The 19490-nt window shown below is 43.6% G+C and overlaps 2 protein-coding genes across 6 annotated transcripts in view; one reads left to right on the top strand and one right to left on the bottom strand.

The window, feature by feature from the left end:
* The first annotated feature begins 142 nt into the window (after nucleotides 1-142).
* Nucleotides 143-10694, top strand: ACTR8 (actin related protein 8). The gene is made up of 9 exons (XM_081819186.1): nucleotides 143-356; nucleotides 2412-2505; nucleotides 2719-2851; nucleotides 4133-4286; nucleotides 5065-5160; nucleotides 5856-5996; nucleotides 6934-7198; nucleotides 7934-8097; nucleotides 9132-10694. Exons 2-9 carry the CDS (start codon nucleotides 2478-2480, stop codon nucleotides 9273-9275), a joined length of 1125 nt encoding a protein of 374 aa, XP_081675312.1. The 5' UTR covers nucleotides 143-356; nucleotides 2412-2477; the 3' UTR covers nucleotides 9276-10694.
* The window catches only part of IL17RB (interleukin 17 receptor B), a 21221-nt gene continuing 7160 nt past the window's right edge, over nucleotides 5430-19490 (bottom strand). For 2 of the 5 annotated variants that reach the window (XM_081819169.1, XM_081819170.1), the window contains exons 6-11: nucleotides 18520-18567; nucleotides 16877-17019; nucleotides 16414-16482; nucleotides 15343-15442; nucleotides 14101-14199; nucleotides 5430-12707 (exon numbers count right to left, since the gene is read on the bottom strand). In XM_081819169.1, coding sequence (XP_081675295.1) covers nucleotides 12160-12707; nucleotides 14101-14199; nucleotides 15343-15442; nucleotides 16414-16482; nucleotides 16877-17019; nucleotides 18520-18567 — 1007 coding nt within the window. In that variant the 3' untranslated portion in view covers nucleotides 5430-12159. The remainder of the gene's footprint in view (nucleotides 12708-14100; nucleotides 14200-15342; nucleotides 15443-16413; nucleotides 16483-16876; nucleotides 17020-18519; nucleotides 18568-19490) is intronic. The other 3 variants (XM_081819177.1, XM_081819181.1, XM_081819174.1) reach the window with 3 other exon arrangements.

The following is a 19490-nucleotide window of genomic DNA, read 5'->3' as shown; positions in this document are numbered from 1 at the left end:
CATAATCTTCCTTGCAGACCTGGATACTCACACAGGCTCCTGTGATGTTAGATACTCCACTCTCAGCATTTGGAATAGTCAGCAAATGTTAATCATAACTCTGGCCTTAGATATTTTAATGTGAATCCAAAAAAAGCCCAAGAGAAGTTTTAACAATGTATTCATCTCCCCATCTTTTCTAGGCCTTGTACGTTAACCCATTGGACTGTTATAATATTCACTGGCCTATCAGAAGAGGTCAGTTAAATATTCACCCGGGACCTGGGGGCTCCCTTACGGCTGTTTTGGCGGATATTGAAGTAATATGGTCTCACGCAATCCAAAAATACTTGGAAATCCCCCTGAAAGATTTAAAGGTGAGCTAAAATTCACAGTTACTTGGATTGGCTTTAAGATTCTTGATCAGTAAAAGTACGTATTACTGGGTTGTTTGTAATCTAGTGTCCTTGAAGCATTCTCAGTCTTAAGGTGTTGAGGATAGCTTTCCTTCTTCACTGACTTCACCTCTGGTGATTTCTCTTTTTCTTACTCTGTTTGTTTCTGTGGTGTCCCTACTGCTCTGCAACCAGCAAGCTTGCTCATGTTTATACCTTCTCTCTGGACCTTTTTCAGTTCACATTTGTTGTCTTATTTTTGATTTCACAAGGTTTTGTTTTGTTTTGTTTTTCAATTGAAGTATAGTTGGCACAAGGTTACATTAGTTTTAGGTGTACAACACAGTGATTAGACAACCCTATACATAATGTGCTCACCACAAGTGTAGCTGCCATCTGTTACCATACAGTGTTGTTACAGTACCATCGACTATATTCCCTGTGTTGTTGTATCTTTCATCCCCATGGCTTATTCATTCCATAACTGGAAGCCTTTATCTCCTACTCCCCTTCACCCATTTTGCCCATCCCCCTCCCTCCTCCACTCTGGCAACCATGAGTTAGTTCTCTATATTTATGGGTCTGTTTCTGCTTTTTTTGGTGGTTTTTTTAGGTTCTGCATGTAAGTGAAATCATATGGTAATTATTTTTCTCTGACTTATTTCACTTAGCATAAGGTCCTATAGGTCCACCCATGTTGTTGCAAATGGCAAGATCTCATTCTTTTTTATGGTTGAGTAATACTCCATTGTATATATGTACCGCATCTTCTTTATCCATTTATCTTTGACAGACACTTAGATTGCTTCCATATCTTGGCTATTGTAAGTAATGCTGCAATGAACATAGATGTGCATGTATTTTTTTCAAATTACTGTTTTAATTTTCTTTGGGTAATACCCAGTAGTGGAATTACTGGGTTGTGTGGTATTTCTGTTTTTAATTTTTTAGGAATCTCCATTCTGTTTTCCATAGTAGCTATACCAGTTTACATTCCCACTTTTTCTGCACATCCTCACGAAACACTTATTATTTCTTGTCTATTTGATAAGTAGTCATTCTGACAGGTTGAGGTGATACCTCATTGTGGTTTTGGTTTGCATTTCCCTGATGATGAGTGATGTTGAGCATCTCTTCATGTGTCTGTTGGCCATCTGTCTGTTGGCCTTCTGTCTGTGTTCTTTGGAAAAATGTCTGTTCAGGTCCTCTGCCCATTATTTTAATTGGCTTATTTGTTTTTCCGGTGTTGAGTTGTATAAGTTCTTTCTATATTTTGACTATTAACCTCTTATCAGATATATCATTTGCAGATGTCTTCTCCAGCTAAGTAGGTTGCCTTTTCATTTTGTTGATGGTTTACTTCTCTGTGCAAACTTTTTATTTTGGCGTAGCCCCAGTAGTTTATTTTTGCTTTTGTTTCCCTTGCCTCAGGAGACATATCTAGAAAAATTAGGGCTAATGTCAAAGAACTTGCTGCCTGGGTTTTCTTCTAGGAGTTTTATGGTTTCAGGTCTCACATTTATGTGTTTAATCCATTTTGAGTTTATTTTTGTCATGGTGTAAGAAAGTGGTCACATGTCATTCTTTTGCATGTAGCTGTCCAGTTTTCCCAGCACCACTTATTGAAGACACTGTCTTTCCCATTGCATATTCTTGCCTCCTTTGTCGAAGATCAATTTAACATATAAGTATGGGTTTATTTTGGGGTTCTATTCTGTTCCATTGATCTGTGTGTTTTTGTGCAAGTACCATACTGTTTTGATTATTATAGCTTTGTAGTATATCTTGAAATCTGGGGTTGTAATACCATTTCACAAGTTTTTAATAATTTAAAGGAAAAAAACCCACACAACTTCAACATTTTCTGTTTTTCGTTAAACCTAAAAGAGAGGTTTGACCTTTTGTTCTGGGCCTCTAACCATTGCTGCCATCCTTTAGAGCGAATTCTCCCTGAAGACAAATGTAATGACATTTATTTTGACCTGACTTTAGTATTAACCGTCTTCTCTTTTTTTTTCCTTTGTTCTTCTTTTTTAGTATTATAGATGTATCTTGCTAATTCCTGATATCTATAATAAACAGCATGTGAAAGAATTAGTGAATATGATCCTAATGAAGATGGGTTTTTCAGGTATGTCTGGATATTCCAGAGAAATCTACTTGAAATGAGATTGTTTTTCTTTTTTGCCGACAAAGTTTATCTAATTCACTGCTTTATTGAAATGCTTATTCTGAGAGGATCAGCCGTGCTTGATTGCCCAGGGGTTCCCAGACTTTAATTGATGATTTGTCTTAGGATCTTTACTGCTCCCTAGCTGATTGCTTCTCTACCTTTGTGTTTCAGGGATTGTGGTCCATCAAGAGTCTGTGTGTGCCACCTTCGGAAGTGGTTTAAGCAGCACGTGTATTGTGGATGTTGGAGACCAGAAGACAAGCGTGTGCTGTGTGGAGGATGGGGTCTCTCATCGGAATACTCGGTAAGGACCTTGGAAGGTTGTGTTCTCTGCTCCTTCTCCCCTCACAGCCTGTTCAGCTATAAAACATCAGAATTTAAAAAGAAAATTTTTATAAGGAATTATATATTCAAAGTTTGCATAGGAAACCCAGATTGTGGAAGTGCAAATTCTAGCAAGGCTATAAACCCCTGATTTTATCCTTCCTGTTAGAACTCTCTGCTATGAGTTCACATCAGCAGCTCCTGAAAATCCTAGCTTGCGTTGTGTGCTTTCCCACAGAGGCAGCGTATATATTAGCTCTGTGTTTGGTTGTGGTCTGATGTAGAGATACAAGTCATGCTCACGGCAAAGCTTTATTTAGGCAAGTCATGTTGGAGAAAGAGGTTTTCAGGTCTGAATTCTCTGTCTAGCATTGTGAGTATTTGCTTTTGTCGTCATGGTTCAGTGAGTGAAGAGTAGCTTTCTGGTCAAGTCCCTTTGTGATGTCATCACTGATACAAGAGGTAATAAAATAACTCTCAGGAGCGGGTTTGCTGCTTGTCCTTCCTGAGACAAGCCCAGCACGGGTGAGCACACTGAGGCAGTGCACATACAGGTTCTCTGCAGCATTTTTGTGCTCCCCGGATGGCTTCTTCAGGATGCTGTAGTTCTTCCTATCCCTTAGTTGGAGATGCAGGGTATAGAAACATTTAAAAGAGGGCCTAAGCAGTCCATAAGAAAGGTTGATTTGTTGCCTTCCACCCCAAATTATGATGCATTCTAAAACCCAGTATACGTTAATTTGGCTTATCCATTGTTTATGTATTACTTAATGCCATTGGTTCTCAGAATATGGAGAAAACACTGGGCCTAAGTCTCCCACCTCTAAAATAACATAGCGGTGCTCTTTCCAAGTCATAGAACCGTTCAGTTAATGGGTAGTATACTCTTTCAGGTTTTCTCCTGAGAGTTTGTCTTGTGTCACTGCCTGTCAACTTGATAGACTGAGGAGTATAGACAGGCAAACAACTATCATATGGTAAACACAGTGACTTAGAAATGAGTTGCATTTAGTCGTTGGTATTCTGTTTCTTGGGAACTTTTTTGCAAATAGCATGACTGCTGTTAGGTGCCCACCACTGGTGGTTTGCTAGGGTTCCATTTCCCCCTCCCGTCCATCCGTCCTGCCCTTTCATTTTTTATTCCTACCATAAACGTCTTTTGAGACTTGTTATGTTTCACTGTGCCTGATTGAGTTTTTGAAATGCCCTTTGCACCTTCTTGACCAACAGATAACCCACCTGTCTTTGCTTCTAACTCTAGGCTCTGTCTGGCCTATGGGGGGTCTGACGTGTCAAGGTGTTTCTACTGGCTGATGCAGCGAGCCGGGTTCCCTTACCGAGAATGCCAGCTAACAAATAAAATGGATTGTCTTCTTCTGCAGCACCTTAAAGAAACTTTCTGTCATTTAGATCAGGTGGGAGTAAAATCAAAACTGCTGATTATTTTTGTTTCCAGAAAAAATTAAGATATTTAAAAGGCAATTAAAAATATAATGGTATTATGCTACCCTTTCAACCCAAGTTGAGAGAACCTTGAAATTAAAGTTCTTAAGGAGTGAGAGTGTTTTGGTAAGGTCAGAGCTGTTAGCTGTTTCTCAGGCTCTGGTTAGCTGGTTTTTTAAGAAAGAGTGTTTAGCAAATTTGTCTCTCTTTAGGGTCTTTGATCAAGATGAAGATAAACCTTTAGGTGTAATGAATGTAAAGGTACAGACATTTAATAAAATGGCATCAGTTGAAGCACTTTCTTAGTGTTGTGAACAATCAACATGTTATCATTGCCATATGTGGATTCCTATTTTTTTATGCTTTCTGTTTCAGACCTTTTCTTTTCCCTGACATTTTTCAAGCAATCTAATTCTGAATAACGAAATTTTGAGAAACCTAAGACTGGGTATCATTTCCCAGTTATTGAGGGAATTGGCTTATTGATTTGGGTCTGTGTTTGTGTTAGTGTTTATCGATAATGAAAAAATGTAAATGGTAGAAATTTCAGAAGTGTTAAAAGGGAAGCCAGTACATTTGGACTCTTGTTTTACTAAGTTCCAGTTGAAATGGAAAAAAAAAGAAATGGTAGAAAGTCACAGGGCAGCCTTGTTATAGGTGAGATTCAGATGGTGGAGAGGCTTAATTGCCATTTGAGGAGTTTACATGCACTTTTACTGGTTCACTGACAGCATCTTTTCCTGGAATCAGGACATCTCTGGACTTCAGGATCATGAGTTTCAGATTCGACATCCAGATTCCCCTGCCCTGCTTTACCAGTTTCGGTTAGGAGATGAAAAACTCCAGGTAATACATAGCTGTATATTTTCATGGGCAGAATGAAAGCCAGCCAGGTTCAGTCAGACTGAGAGAATGTGTACTTCTCTGAAACTTCATGAGGTCAGAATATCAACTGGTTTAGACTGTCTCTAAACCAGCTTTTAAGCCACCAATAGAATACAGATTAAAATAGATCGGAGGACCATCTTTTTAATTAGCCACTGTATGATTAGTTATTGTTTAGAGAGAGGAGTACTTTTCTAAGAAATTATAAAGTAGCTTATTGGGCACTTGCATTACATTTTTTAAAATTTTATTTATTTTAGAGTGAGAGAGAGTGAGAAGGAGCAGGGAGGTGGAGAAGCAGACTTCCTATTCAGGGAGCCTGACATGGGGCTCGATCCCGGGATCCCCAAATCATGACCTAAGCTGAAGGCAGACGCTTAACCAACTGAGCCACCCAGGTGCCCTGGCACTTGCATTACATTTGCTTTGTCATTTCTCCTTGGTGTCATATCACTCACTCGGATGATTTCTATAAGTTCTTTGGCCTCTTGTGCAATGAAGAAATAATGCTACTCCCAAAAGTGAATGCTTATTTAGTCTACTTTCTAGGATCTGATCTGTCAGTTTTGTTTTGGGAAGAACAGAATTTAATGGATCAGTTTTTTCAGAAGGCAGTGTCCTTGGTTGATCTTTTTTTTTTTTCCTTCCTTGCACAGGCCCCAATGGCTTTGTTTTACCCAGCAACTTTTGGAATTGTTGGCCAGAAAATGACAACTTTGCAGCACAGATCTCAGGGAGACCCTGAGGATCCTCATGATGAGCATTACCTGCTGGCCACGCAGAGCAAGCAGGAACAGGTCTGCAGGGATTCTGGTGTGAGAAGAGACACCCTTGCCCCTGCAGGAGAAGTTTGCCCATCATTAACGGATTGTTGCAGTCACTGCAGTCTGCAGTGCATACCAAAGCTAATACTGTTTTTAGAACTGTAGATGAAGTCTAAATTAAAAATCCAGATGACAGATTTCTTCATTCAGTAGACGTTAATCCAATTTTCAGAATACCAGTCCACACACTTAAAAGTTAGTTTAATGAAGATACTTCTTTTTGGTGTATACATTATTTCCTTTTGAACATTTATTCAGTAGGGAATATTTTCAGTAAAACCTCACCTATTTTAAAAATTATAATGTAAACAGTATGTGGTCTAGGCAAAAAGCTGAATTCTTTTGTCCAGAGCTAATGATCCCAGTAATAGGATGTCTGATGCGGGGGCACAAATTAAAGCTCTTATTTGCCAATGAAACAGCAGCTCATGATGGAGGGAGGAGGGCTCTAAACCTTCTCTAGTACTTGTTACTGAGCATGAGGTGGTTAGATAAGGTCTGAAAATGAGGATTCCATAGATAGCCACAGGCGCAAGAATCCTACCAAAATACTCCACTTAAAAACTCCGCTCAAGGGGGAAATGTCCATGTACGCTGACATTTCAGTTTTAAAATCCAACCAGTGATAGTAAGGTCGTGAGACTTGCCCTGCCTGCCAGTGACTGCTTTGGAATTGTCAGCACATCCTCATCTTTTGTACACTGCGTCTCACTCCCAGGTGATTTGGGAGTGGGTCCAGGTGGTTGGCTGTATACTAGCATGCATTCCCGCTGCACCACAGTGATGGACCTTTGCTTTATAGTAGTGTAAAATAGTGCAGTAGGGACGGGTGGGTTCTAGCTGGAGAACATCAACACTGTTCTGTTCTAGTCCTGCCATCCACTTGATTGTCCTTTTGATTGATTTAAAGTCTGCCAAAGCTACTGCTGACCGAAAGTCTGCCTCCAAACCCATTGGATTTGAAGGGGATCTTCGTGGCCAGTCTTCTGATCTTCCAGAAAGACTCCATGCCCAGGAAGTGGATTTGGGATCCTCCCAGGGAGACTGTCTGATGGCTGGCAATGAATCTGAGGAGGCTCTCACAGCACTGATGTCCCGGAAGACTGCCATCTCTCTGTTTGAAGGGAAAGCCCTGGGCCTGGATAAAGCCATTCTTCACAGCATCGACTGCTGTTGTAAGCATGTTTCGGAAGCTGGTTAGGTGAATGGGTTCAAGCTAGAGTGTGGTTGTGCCGCACAGCATATGCATTGAAAAACTGTGGAGCCCCTGCTTTGTACTTGCATTGTCCAGTATTAGGAATTGGTTCTTGGCCTCGTTGGGCATATAGTGTACTAGAGGAGACCAAAGAAGTTAAATTGTCACACAAATGGGAAATTACAGCTATGGCAGGTGCTGCAAAGTCGAACTAAAGGATACTGACTTGCATAGCTTCTGATGGATTTAATCAGGGACTTTTATTAGGAGGAAGAAGTGTGGAGGGTGGGAGGTTTGGCAGGGAAGACTTTCTTGGGGAAGAGCCACTTAAGAGAGATCTAGGAGGTGAGTGGGGGTTAGCCTGTCACAGGGTAGCATTCTGGGCAGCGGAAGAGGCCTTTATGGAGGCCAGTGTGGCTGGGGGGACAGGGGCCAGGATGAAGCTAGAGAAGCAGTGTGGTCACGCCACACTGGACTTTGTAGGTCCCTGTGGAGATTTTGGTCCTAATCCTGCAAGTAGCAGAGTGGAGGGTGCGATAGCAACATGCTCACATTGGTGTTTTGCAAGATTCTTCTGTCTGCATTGTTGAGTATGGGTTGGAGAGAAATCTTTGAGGAGGCTCTTACAGTTGTTCAAACGAGATGGCAGTGGCTTGGCCCAGGGTGGTGGTGGGTATGGAGAAAAAGAGTTGAAGGATTATCATTGTCTTTTCAGCATCTGATGATACCAAAAAGAAGATGTACAGTTCCATCCTCGTGGTGGGAGGTGGTTTGATGTTTCATAAAGCTCAAGAATTTCTGCAGCACAGAATTCTCAACAAAATGCCACCTTCATTCAGGCGAATTATTGAGAATGTGGATGTAATCACAAGGCCCAAGGTCTGTTGTTCATGGTGCATTTGGATTATATGCAAATGAAACCAGGACTGATTATTTCTAATTGTAATGTTGTATGTGGACAGATAAAATCCTGGGAGCCATGAGCTTGCGTCTGGGCAGCTCTTTTTTTTTTTTTTTTTTAAAGATTTTATTTATTTATTTGACAGAGACACAGCGAGAGAGGGAACACAAGCAGGGGGAGTGGGAGGGGGAGAAGCGGGCTTCCCCCTGAGCAGGGAGCTCGATGCGGGGCTTGATCCCAGGACCCTGGGATCATGACCTGAGCCAAAGGCAGACGCTTAACGACTGAGCCACCCAGGCACCCCGCGTCTGGGCAGCTCTTAATTAAGGGTTTGGGCAAGTGGAAAAATTTCAGTAGGTCACAGATTTGGTGCAAGGAGCTTTGGGCTAGGGGCCTGGAGTCCTGGGTGTTAGTCCCTGCTGTGCTCTCCAGAGTAGCATGACCGACTTCCCAAAAGCCATGCCTTTGGAAAAGGACTGGGTGGGGCAGGGAGAGACTGGCTGGTCTCCCATTGGCCACAACAACTCCAGTTTTCATTGTCATATTAAGGATCTTTTGCTGGCCCTGGAGCAGGGCATCTTTTGGCTTGAACTATCTTGGAAAGAAACATAAACCCTGAAATTTAGAAAAAGATTGTGTCTGTATTTCATTATATCCCACGAACAATTCCTGGGGATGTTCTTATTTAATTTTAATCCTGAGGAAGGGGTTATGGGATATATTTATTCCACTCTATGATTTCCTTATATGTATGTTCCTGCATATGGGGCCTATTTGTGGAATAATAGTGAATAGTAGCATCTTCAGTAATAAACACTAAAGTTTTCTTACCGGTTGGAACACAAAGATGTCTGTAGTTCATGGGTCCTGTATGGATGAGTCTTTAATGCATGTTGAAAAATTTGGCTTTTTAGGTATTGATTCAGCAGGGTTTTTTTACCCCCAAATTCAAGGAAATGATTAAGTATATGTCTTGTCCGCTTTTGCTGAAATACCTTTATCACTTCCCTAGGATATGGATCCCCGGCTGATTGCATGGAAAGGAGGGGCCGTGTTGGCTTGTTTGGACACCACACAGGAACTGTGGATTTATCAGAGAGAATGGCAGCGCTTTGGTGTCCGCATGTTACGAGAGCGAGCTGCTTTTGTCTGGTGAAAATGGGCAGAAAGTCACTATTACAGACCAAAAATAGGCCTCCTGGTATATAAAAGACTCTTGAAGAATATATATATTTTAATTTATTGACTTAGATGCTTAAATTTCATGGAAAATAAATGAATTTTAACTTTTACGTTGACAATAGGACACTGGTGTGAAATTATAAGCTGCTTTTGTAGCCAGGACATTTACGAATAAATATGAACTTACTTTTCAGTGGTAAATGCTCCTGCCCCTTTCTCAGGGTCGCAGGAGCTCCCTGATGATGTGAAATGTTGCTGTTGAGTGGCTCCCATGTACACACCTTGGCTTAAGTTGACCTTAGTGTCATCAGATAATCACACAGCCACAAGGGGTGGGTGTATGGCTCGGGTACCTGAATCCTGAGAACTGGCCAGGCCACTTCCCTCACGTGTTTCAGCAGGCACACATTGTTTCGACTCAGGGGTGCTCTTAGAATTCCAAATAGGGAGAGAAAAGGTTCTTTTTTTCTTTTTCTATTGGATTACAAAAAAGACTGTGACCAGTTGAGCTCTGGATTTCCAAAGGCAAAAATTTAAGGATGGGCTGGCTGGCTTTGGTTACTCCACATGCTTCAGGGTGGGCTATAGGGAAAGAAAACAATCCTTATCTGACCAAAACAGAACAACAACTGAAAAGGAAAACCCATTTCCTTCCTAAAGCCAAGTCGAAACAATTCAGGTGTAATTTATAGTTGTTAACTTGTGCAGATGAATAAGGTGACTGCTGGTCACCTTATTACTACCAACTTAATCATCAAGTCCCCAAATTTCCTTTATCTGAAGAACCAAGAGAGAGGTTTTGGAACTCTTTGTGCTCAGTAAGATCATTTGATCTTAATCTGTGAACAGTCTGAAGTGAAATCTAAGTACAGACAGCTATTAGCACCAGTGGCCCAGGCCTTGGTGAAGCCTTCTGAGCCCCTGGCCAGAGGAAGGCTAGGCATTAGCTGGAGACAGAAGCTTGTCAGCACAGCCTGGGGGCTCAGAGACCTGGGAGCACGGGGAATGCCTGATTCCTGCCACTCCTGCTGGGCATCTGCGTCCACCATCTGCTCATCCAGAACTGGAGATATGGGAGTGGAATGGGACTGGCGGAGGGGGAGGGGGGCTGACAAAAGTAGGGCTGGATAAGAGATGGAGGTAAGAATGGAATATAGAATAGGATGGTTAGAAGTCTCAGGGCATGGAGAAATGCTGGTCCTGGAGCATTTGCATAACAAGGAGTATCCTACATATATGTGATCAGTAGGTGAGGAACAAAGAAGAGTCCATCGGTATAACAATGATTTTACCTTGTTGGTACTGTTGAAGATAGGTGCTTTCAATTTGAAGATTGTATGCTCTTTATTTTTTTAACTTTTTAACAAAATAAATTTATACAATGTTGATTTTATGTTTCTGAGCTGTTTCAACACAATTTATTAATGGTTACCTAGTTCAAAAGCAAAATGTATTTTTGTGTATCTTTTTTTTTTTTTTACATAATCGCCTATTGCTCTTATAACTGGTAGATGTTGATTCAGAGGAAGTTGGTTTCTGGTCCAATTTTTGACATAAGCTGTGTCCTTCTGTTACCAGCACTTTTAAGTGTGGTAAAAACTGGTCATGACAAGTAAGTGAGCTTAACCACATTAAACATGTTGCCTCAGCCATTACTAAGTGTCTACTTGTGAAGTTGGACACGGTGAGTTTTCACTCTGTGCTTCCTTATTTTGATTTTTATTTTATCCATAAGACCTGGCCCTTTAAGGATAATTTTAGCCCTTCACAAATACATTTTAACAGGCATCCAGTGGAAACTGATCCACACTCTAGGGCAGATTCAGTATCGTACTGTGTGAGAGAGACAAGCATTCCTAGAAAAACTGCACACTAATATAAATGGCCTGTTGGTAACCTCTGCATTAAGAAAAAGATACTTTTAGAGGAAAAAGTCAGAAGATTTAAAATACCATACATACCTAGCTCTCTGGTACTTTTTTTTTTTTTAAGTAAACCATTATAATAACTCATTTATAAAAAGATTACTTCAAGAGTGCTGACTTTGAACAGAGCAGGAATTACTTGTGTTTTGGAACATGAGAAGTCACATAACCAAGAAACTCTGAACTCTTGACAGTAACCTCTAATAGGTAACTGGGCTGAAGTAGACATCAGGTCTGCAGGTAATGGATGTCGGTGTCCATATTAAAAGTCACCTGTACAAGACTCGGAGAGGACCTGAATCTAGCTCAGAGCCGGACGGTCCTCTGCAAGTGCCGGCTAATGTAAGTGGCTACACGGGTACTGCGTCTCTGGTCAGCAAAGAGGAGTTCGGCTTCTTACTCTTCTGTTTTCTTAAAAATGGCTTTTGTATGTAATAGAGGGTTGTTCACCCATGAAGTTCGTGAATGAGCAAAGGCTTTCTTAAATTTGGTATTCACTAAGTTTAGAGTGTCAGAGAAATAAACAGTTCTATTTACTGTGCAGTGCATGGGCTATTCAGGACTGGGTATTCGGCTGGAGGATGCTTTACCATTGTGTTATCAGACTGGTTATAGTTCTGCATTATAATTCTCCTGGACTTCTAGGTATGAAGTTGATTTAGCTTTATAATTGTAAATTTAGTTTCTGTCCATCAGTTGATGCTACAGTAGTTAGTATTTGTAACAGTTTTTTTGGCATAAAAGTTTTGCTTAAACTAAGGCGTATGTATTCAGTTAGGAATCCTCCCTATTCCTATTGCTAAATAAAGCAGGTGTATATAAAATCCCCCTGCACATATCCCATACAGGAAACTTCAGAATCATCTGAGATACTTTCCCCCTGTAATTGGAGGAGTACGAAGGCTTCAAGGCCCCTCACTTCTCATGGGTGGGCTACAGGGAACAGGCCGTCAGCCTCTTTGCTGCTGATACCTGCTGCTTGACACGGAGAAGTTCTGTACAGAAAGCAGGAGCATCCTTCATGAGGTGGTACTTGGGGCAGACACTGAGCACGCTGTATTCGTCTTTGGTATCAGCCTCTCTAAAATAGACCACCATGTATTTGTGAAGGGGAGTCTGGCTTCTCAGATCGCTACAGAAAAGGTTAAAGGCCAGGGGGAACAGGTCTTGGGAATTCTCATGGGGGCTGCCCTCACTCCTGCCACACGTGCCCTCACACCTGGGGTTGACGTCATTGGAAAGAAGGAAGATGACTTTATCCACAGCTTTCTTCTGAGTGGTAAGCCATTGCACCGGACCCATCTCAGCTATTTTCTTTTTCTGCCACTTTTCAAGGACAACCTCACTTCTGCAGTGGTTTTGAAGAAATTCAGTGAAGTAACAAACTGTGTGATGGAAACAAATTTCAGATGGGTAGACCACAAGAACCTTAATGGGGGGCAGGAGCGTGGTAGTAGGGAAGGAAGCCTTCCTGGTCCTGTCTGTGGGGAGAGAAAGCATTTGTTGTCTGTGAACAGCGAACAGCAGGCTTTCACTCTGGTTTGAACCACCATTAATAAATGATCCCTTGCTAGGGAACGTTGGCTGAGCACCAGCGACGTTGTTACTGCCAGAAAGGAAACTGTCCCCGATGTTCATTTTAAAAGTATCACCTGAAACACACTGATGTTTAATCCTTAAAGATGCTTTAAGAGATGTATTTTCCGGGGCGCCTGGGTGGCTCAGTCGTTAAGAGTCTGCCTTCGGCTCAGGTCATGATCCCAGGGTCCTGGGATCGAGTCCCACATTAGGCTCCCTGTTCCGCGGGAAGCCTGCTTCTCCCTCTCCCACTCCCCCTGCTTGTGTTCCTACTCTCGCTCTCTCTCTCTCTGTCAAATAAATACATAAAATCTTTAAAAAAAAAAAAAAAAGATGTATTTTCCAAGTTCTTACCACTAAATAGATCCTCTTCAGCCATATCTTTTCAAGTAAATTCATAGAGGCGGTTGAGGTTTGAGGTACTTTTTTTAGGTGAGTGGTTGTAATTGTACTATTCTCAGTGTCCTGTACAAACAGGGCCACCTGACCTGTCCTTCACATCACGTTTTGAGTTGGGTCAACTCAGTAATTGGACCATATTCTATCTGCAGGTGGTAAAGTTTCTTAGTGGTTGCGTAAGGTTAACTGGTACCCCATTTCAGCTAGAACTGCTCTACAACAGAAACTACATACGAAAGCACTGTAACTAATAACAGGCCATACCATATCCCCCAAACTGGAGTATTCCCAAGGTCAGAGTTCCACATGGCTTTCTAACTTAGGTTATGAGATTAACCTTGTACTGTCCACAACATCACAAGTGACTCAAAGGGCGCATTTATATTTTGTCTCCGTGTGGAGAAGAGGAGAAGCAGAGGTTGTCAGTGTATCTGTCCAAATACTCTGATTACTGTATTCAAATCCTTGATGTTTTAGAGTTGGCGAGGTCCCTAGAGTATATGAATTCAAGTGAGTGTTGTTCTTACGCCATGGAAGATTTATTTTTAAAAAGTAGGAACTAGCTTGGAGTACCTATTAGAGGCAAAACGCAATTCATTATTAGCTGCCTTTTGCCCACAGCAGTCCTTGTAGACGCCTCGGTAAAAATGATAGTGGTGGTAGTGACCAGATTGGGAGGTCCCCATCCCTGCTTTGCCTTGGCAGATGTGGCCCAGTCATTGTTACCGGCATTTGTGGAGAGCTCTACGGCACTGATTACATCAGTGCTACCTGACTTTTGTCCTAACACCAAAATGTGACTGCCTCTAGAGGACTCGTCTTTAAAAAAAAAAAACAACTCAAAAATGTTTTTCTCCTCATTCGGGTGTCTTTCGAGAACTGAATTCTCACACTTACTGTGCCTCCACATTAGATAGATCCCAACGGCCAGCACCCATGTGGCCACCAGCAGAGCTGAGAGGAGAAGAGGAAGCCAGCCGCCCAGCATGCTTCTGCCTGGAGAAAACAAAGTCTATTTACCTTCAGCAACACAAAACCAAATGTACCTCCTATTTGGAAGCCAAGAGTTTCACTCTATACTTTGTAGAAGTTTAGGTTCCTATAAAACCTAGGGGCAGTATACCTCTAGGGGATCTGCAGATTGGTGCGATTTTCCACAGCGTGTGCAGGCCATTCGTTAGATGCTCAAAAGGGATGTGGGACCCAGGAGGTTAAGAAAGTTCCCCCAAAATCACTTTGGCTTCTTACTCCACATACGTGCAGGCATTTTCACTGTGGTAACCGGAGTTGATGTTCAGGGTTTTTTTTGTTCTTTGATGAATTGACGTTATTGTGGGCATGATTACTTAATATATAGTACACACAGATGCCATTTTTAAAGGCTGTTTTGTTAGACTGACAAACATGGGGGGTAGTGGTGCCCCCCACAGGCATGTCGGTCAGGTAAGCTCAGGAACCCATAGGCACTGTGCCCACACGGAAGTCAGGATTGCCAGGCACCTGGGTCCTCAGTTTGTTCCGCTGAGTTTCTAAGAATAACACTTTCTAACTTTTGACTCCACCCCAGGCTAGTTCTGCGAACATTTTATTTGTCTGTAACAAGAGAACTGACATCTCTAAATGCAGAGAGACAGTTTCCCCAAACATGCTGCTCTCAGGCATCAGTGAGGCGTGTCTTTGGGGGCTCATAGTCCTAATTTGTTATCCAAATGTTGGCTGTGTGACCACACCAAGCTACGGTCACAGTTAGGCCAGGGCCACGGAGACTGGTCAGAAAACCAGAGTGCCGTGAAATGCCCCTTCCCTTCCGTACTCGGTCCTCTAATGCCCCTGACCTTCCGGCCCATCCCTGTGGCACCCTGCACATCCATTTTTGCACTGTTTATCTACCCCCCGCCTTCTTGTGTGTATCCTGTTTCATAAAGGATCCTGCCGTGAATTCATACATAGAACCTTTGTTTTCAGTCTGGCGTGGCTTCGCCCTCTACCCCTGCACCCCAGCCCCATGTGCACAGCGGGGACCCCCTTACCCTCCCGCGGGGCAGGCACGCCCCAGCACACAGCAAACGGGGAGGCACTGGTGGGGCCCCTCAGGTCCCGAACCTCTCTGACGACCATGCGGAAATGGTGGGCACTTACGACTGTCCAGGGGGAAGGACATGCCCGATTGTGGGCAAAGCACAACTGTTCCTTTGCGTCGGATGCAGTCATTGACACAAGTGTGGAAATACGGAGTCAGCTGAGGGAAAAACAAGAGGCTCAGGAAGTTCCCATCATGCTTCAGAGCAAAACCTCAGCACGATGCCTACGTCCACCAAAACCCTTTCTCTTTTGGGTGGAACCACACCCCCACCCTGGCATGGTAATAGGACATTTTTTCCCTTGGGCACACTTCCATAACAAAGCCCTAAAATCCAAACCAGCGACCCAAGACCGAATACCTTCCAACTCCTGAATTGTGAACCTAAACTTTGTACGTGTTGCTAACGTGTTGGTTTCCTTATCTAAAAGGGTTAGGTCACCTCCTAATACATATACAAATATTTCCTCTAAAAAAAACCCAGAGCAGTAGAGCTCCTGTTGACAGACACACCCCTGGGGACTAGGAAAGTCTGGTTCCCTGGAAAAGGGATGCCGTCATAATATGCTGCCAGTTATCTGCTCCCTCTGAGTACTGCCTTTATGTCCCAGGGGATGAGAAACAAAAGCTACTTAGACCTCGGGCGTGGCTGTGTCCCACTATGACCCTCGATGTCCCCATATCATAAACTCGGAGCTGAAAGAGACCCGAGAGCATCTACCGGTCCAACTTCCTGCTTCCCAGCTTCCTGCTTCCCAGGGGAGTCAAAGGAGGCGGCTGCCCTTCAAAGTTCATACATTGACCTCCACCCAAACCTTCTGATTTCCAATCCTTTGTTGCTTCATTTTGCAGTTGGGAAAATTAAATGGTACTCCTGTCTCAGAATTACTCTGAGGCTCTGTGACTAAAAACGGCAAGTCAACAGCCACAAATAAAAGCAGAGGGAATCGTGACCCTGAGGTCGGCTCTGGCCCTTGCCTCTGTAGCCCCGGAGGCAGGGATGCCCTGCAGACGTCCCTGAGGGCCAGGCAGGAGTATGCTGAGGGAGGGAGATAGTGGGAGGGACCTCATGGAAACAGCTGGAAGGACCAGTGCGCCTGGCCCTCCCCAAACACCTCGTTAAGCCTTACCTGGACCACAGCACCTTCACTTTCCCCCGTCACGGGGATCACCACCGAAGCTCGACTTGGGGGGTTGTTCTGGTGCAGGTTACGTGAGACAAAAATCAAGACACGTGAGCCAGACAAGTGAGGCCAACAACAAACACAGCCAGGGAGGGAAGCGCTCTTCCCAAACTCTCAGTTGACGAGACTCTGAACAACCATTCATTTCCTACTTCTGAAACGTCTACTTTTGGTTAGTTTTAGGTTCTCGGGGACATTTCCAGGGATGTTCCCAGGGACTTGCTTCTCTCTGTTGAAAGCATCGAAAGAGCCTAGCACATTTGGACAATGGACAGTCCTGTCTGCACTCTGTTAACATTGAGAGCCTGTCCAGGGCATCCTAGAGCGTCTACATTTTTCGTCAACAAGGTGAGGAAGGCTGGAGGTTGAGGATGGGGGGATGGTGTTAGGAAACGAAGGGATGAAGTACCTCCAGCATGTTAGAAAACCCAATCACAATGTTATTTCGGATGAGAGCCATGTATTTGTTTCCAAGGGGGCTGGTTGTAAAATTCACTTCTACTGCCGTTTCGTTCTTCTTACAAGCAGTGATGTTTGGATCCCACAGACTTCCTGAGTCAAGAGAGAATCACATGGATGGAGTTGCAAACTGTCGCTCATTTAAGTCCCCCAAAGGGCTTGACAAAAACAAATCTAAGTTCTCAGGCAATCGTGCATCCAAGAGATACGGGCTCTACTGCATAGTGTACTTTTTATTAATCACTGCTCCCAGAACCTCAAAGTACCTGCTGCCCAAGAAAGTTTAGGGGCCCCATGTCACTGCTTTGCATAAGATAGCTTCCCTGGGCTGGGGGTAGTGGGAGGCACAGATCGGGTTCTACTACTCCTATTCTCAACATCCATTTTGAGTTAAGGGTAGGGTCAGCATTTTCTCCTTTTCAGGATGGGGAGGAGGAACCACGGGCCACAAGACATGTCTAAGATTATAGAGCAAGTGAATTCAGCATCAGGACTACAGCTACTAGAACATTCTGGGTTCTAGGAGCTTCATCCATCAGACCATTCTCCTGGCTTTACTGAATGTGAAGAAATAAGGAAATGCCTCATCGCTTAGCAGATACTCGGACAGGCCTACCCTGTGGGAAAAAGTCAGTTGATTGTTGTGACTTGCAAATCAGCACCAGGTTAATTTCCAGGAACATGAGAGATGATAGTGTGCATTGTTTCCCCCACCTGGGAGAGCATTTCAGGCCCTAGCTCAGAACTGTCTTTAGGAGCAGGGGTCTAGGACTGATTACAGGCCCACAGAGCTCCTCACACTCACCGTGCCCTCCATAGTCCAGATCTCTCTTGGTGGGGGGCAAGAGAGGAAGCAGAAAGCTCCAAGTCTGCCTTCCACCAAGGAGACTGCATGCAGCTCAGTGTGACAGGGTGCACAGGGATGCCTTGTGGGGTCAGGGTACCTAAAAGACAGGGACTGGTCCCCTCTTATACCACTAGCCTCATTAGCATCCTAAGACTCTACTACCCAGAAATTTACACACACCCTTGTAAAATCGGTGGAAACTGGACACTTGGGACTGATTATCCTGAAGGGACTTATTTCAAAATTCAAAGGGTAGTTAGTGGCAGGTTCTAATAGCCTCGCATGTGAGAGGTGAACCCCCGTGAAGACACAGGTTGAGAATATGCTTCTAGGTCATGACTTGAGCTAACACTTGCACCTTGAATGTTTGCTAATCCAAACAGAAGGTTCACAGGGTCCCCGTGGCCAGAGGTCAGTGGTATTGCTGTCTGAGCAGGTGGAGGGACTTACAGATTCCCCTCCAGTCAGGAGGGCCTTCCATCAGGATGGACCACCATAGGTGCAGTTTGGCCAGAAAGGATCATTTCACCAAGGCGGTGCATGTTTTTCTGTGCCTGCTCCTTACTACCTAAAGCTACTCAGAGTCGGCCTTTCTCTGGACAGGCTGCTTGATTCAGCGGGCACAGGGCCGGCTGGGGGTCAGCCCACTGCGCATCTTTAAGCCTCGGTTTCTTTGTGGAAGATGGACTGAGCTGGGTGGGCTCCAGTTTCTTCTAATAACAAAAGCAAATGTTATATTTACTTACCTGCCTCGATGCACTTTTTTGTGTGTTTCATTATGTGGTTTAGGCAGCCTGCAGATTTGAATGAAAGTTTTTACGTTTTAGAAAACGGTATCTCTGCTCCACTCCCTTGCCAACAAGTACACACAACACAGGGTTACCACACTTGTAACAAATTGCCAGAACATTCAAGATGTGAGGTAAGATAGCGAATTTAAACTGGACGCTAACATTTGACTACTAAACAGATTACCCACGAAGTGATAGCCAGAGTCTGATTTAAATACACTCTTCATCAGAATAGTACCTGTGATCCCCAGGAGAAGACTCAAACCCTTGAAAATGAGTTTTGATCATATATGTAAATACTGCCCCTTCCAGGGGGTGGAGCTTAACTCACCCCCCCACACCCCTACCCCAGAGTAGGGCAGATTTAGTCACTTGTCTTCAAGAACTAGAGTAGAGAAATGGACAGTCGGTAGATTTGCAATGGAGATGGCTGGCAGACACCACTGATGTCATGTGGATGTCACCCACCCCTGCTAGGAGGCAATGAAAAGGACACCCCACCTCTGCAGTACCTCTCCAAAAACCCACATCCCCAGGCTAATCATGAGGTGAACATCAGACAGACCCAGACGAGGGGACATTTTGCAGGATGCCTGGCCAGCCTTCCAGATTGTAGAGGTCACGAGGACTAAAGAAAGACTCGAAGCCTGTCACAGACCAGAGGAGACAGGAGACACGAGGACTAAATGTGACCGGAACAGAAAGCGGGCATTCACAGGAAAAGCAGGTGACATCCCAATAAAGTCTGGAGTTTCGTTAATAGAAATGTACCGATGTTGGTTTCTTAGTTTTGACAAATGTAACCATGGTAACGTAACAGGTTAAAGATGGGGGATACCGGGTGAGAGCCCTATGGGAATTCTTTGGACATCTACGCAACTCTTTGTATTATCTTGGCAAACTTATTCCAAAATAAAACATTTCTA

The sequence above is a fragment of the Leptonychotes weddellii genome, chromosome 1, assembly GCF_054177405.1.
Source record: "Leptonychotes weddellii isolate Sample4059 chromosome 1, ASM5417740v2, whole genome shotgun sequence".
Classification (NCBI taxonomy): domain Eukaryota; kingdom Metazoa; phylum Chordata; class Mammalia; order Carnivora; family Phocidae; genus Leptonychotes; species Leptonychotes weddellii.
This window is presented reverse-complemented; position numbering and strand designations above follow the sequence as displayed.

Bases quoted from the DNA above. Each gene is read 5' to 3' on its own strand.
- ACTR8 (XM_081819186.1), top strand. From the start codon at position 2,478: ATGATCCTAATGAAGATGGGTTTTTCAG. The intron at 2,506-2,718 runs GTATGTCTGGAT...TTTGTGTTTCAG, and splicing joins AATGAAGATGGGTTTTTCAG to GGATTGTGGTCCATCAAGAG. The intron at 7,199-7,933 runs GTAAGCATGTTT...TTGTCTTTTCAG, and splicing joins TCACAGCATCGACTGCTGTT to CATCTGATGATACCAAAAAG.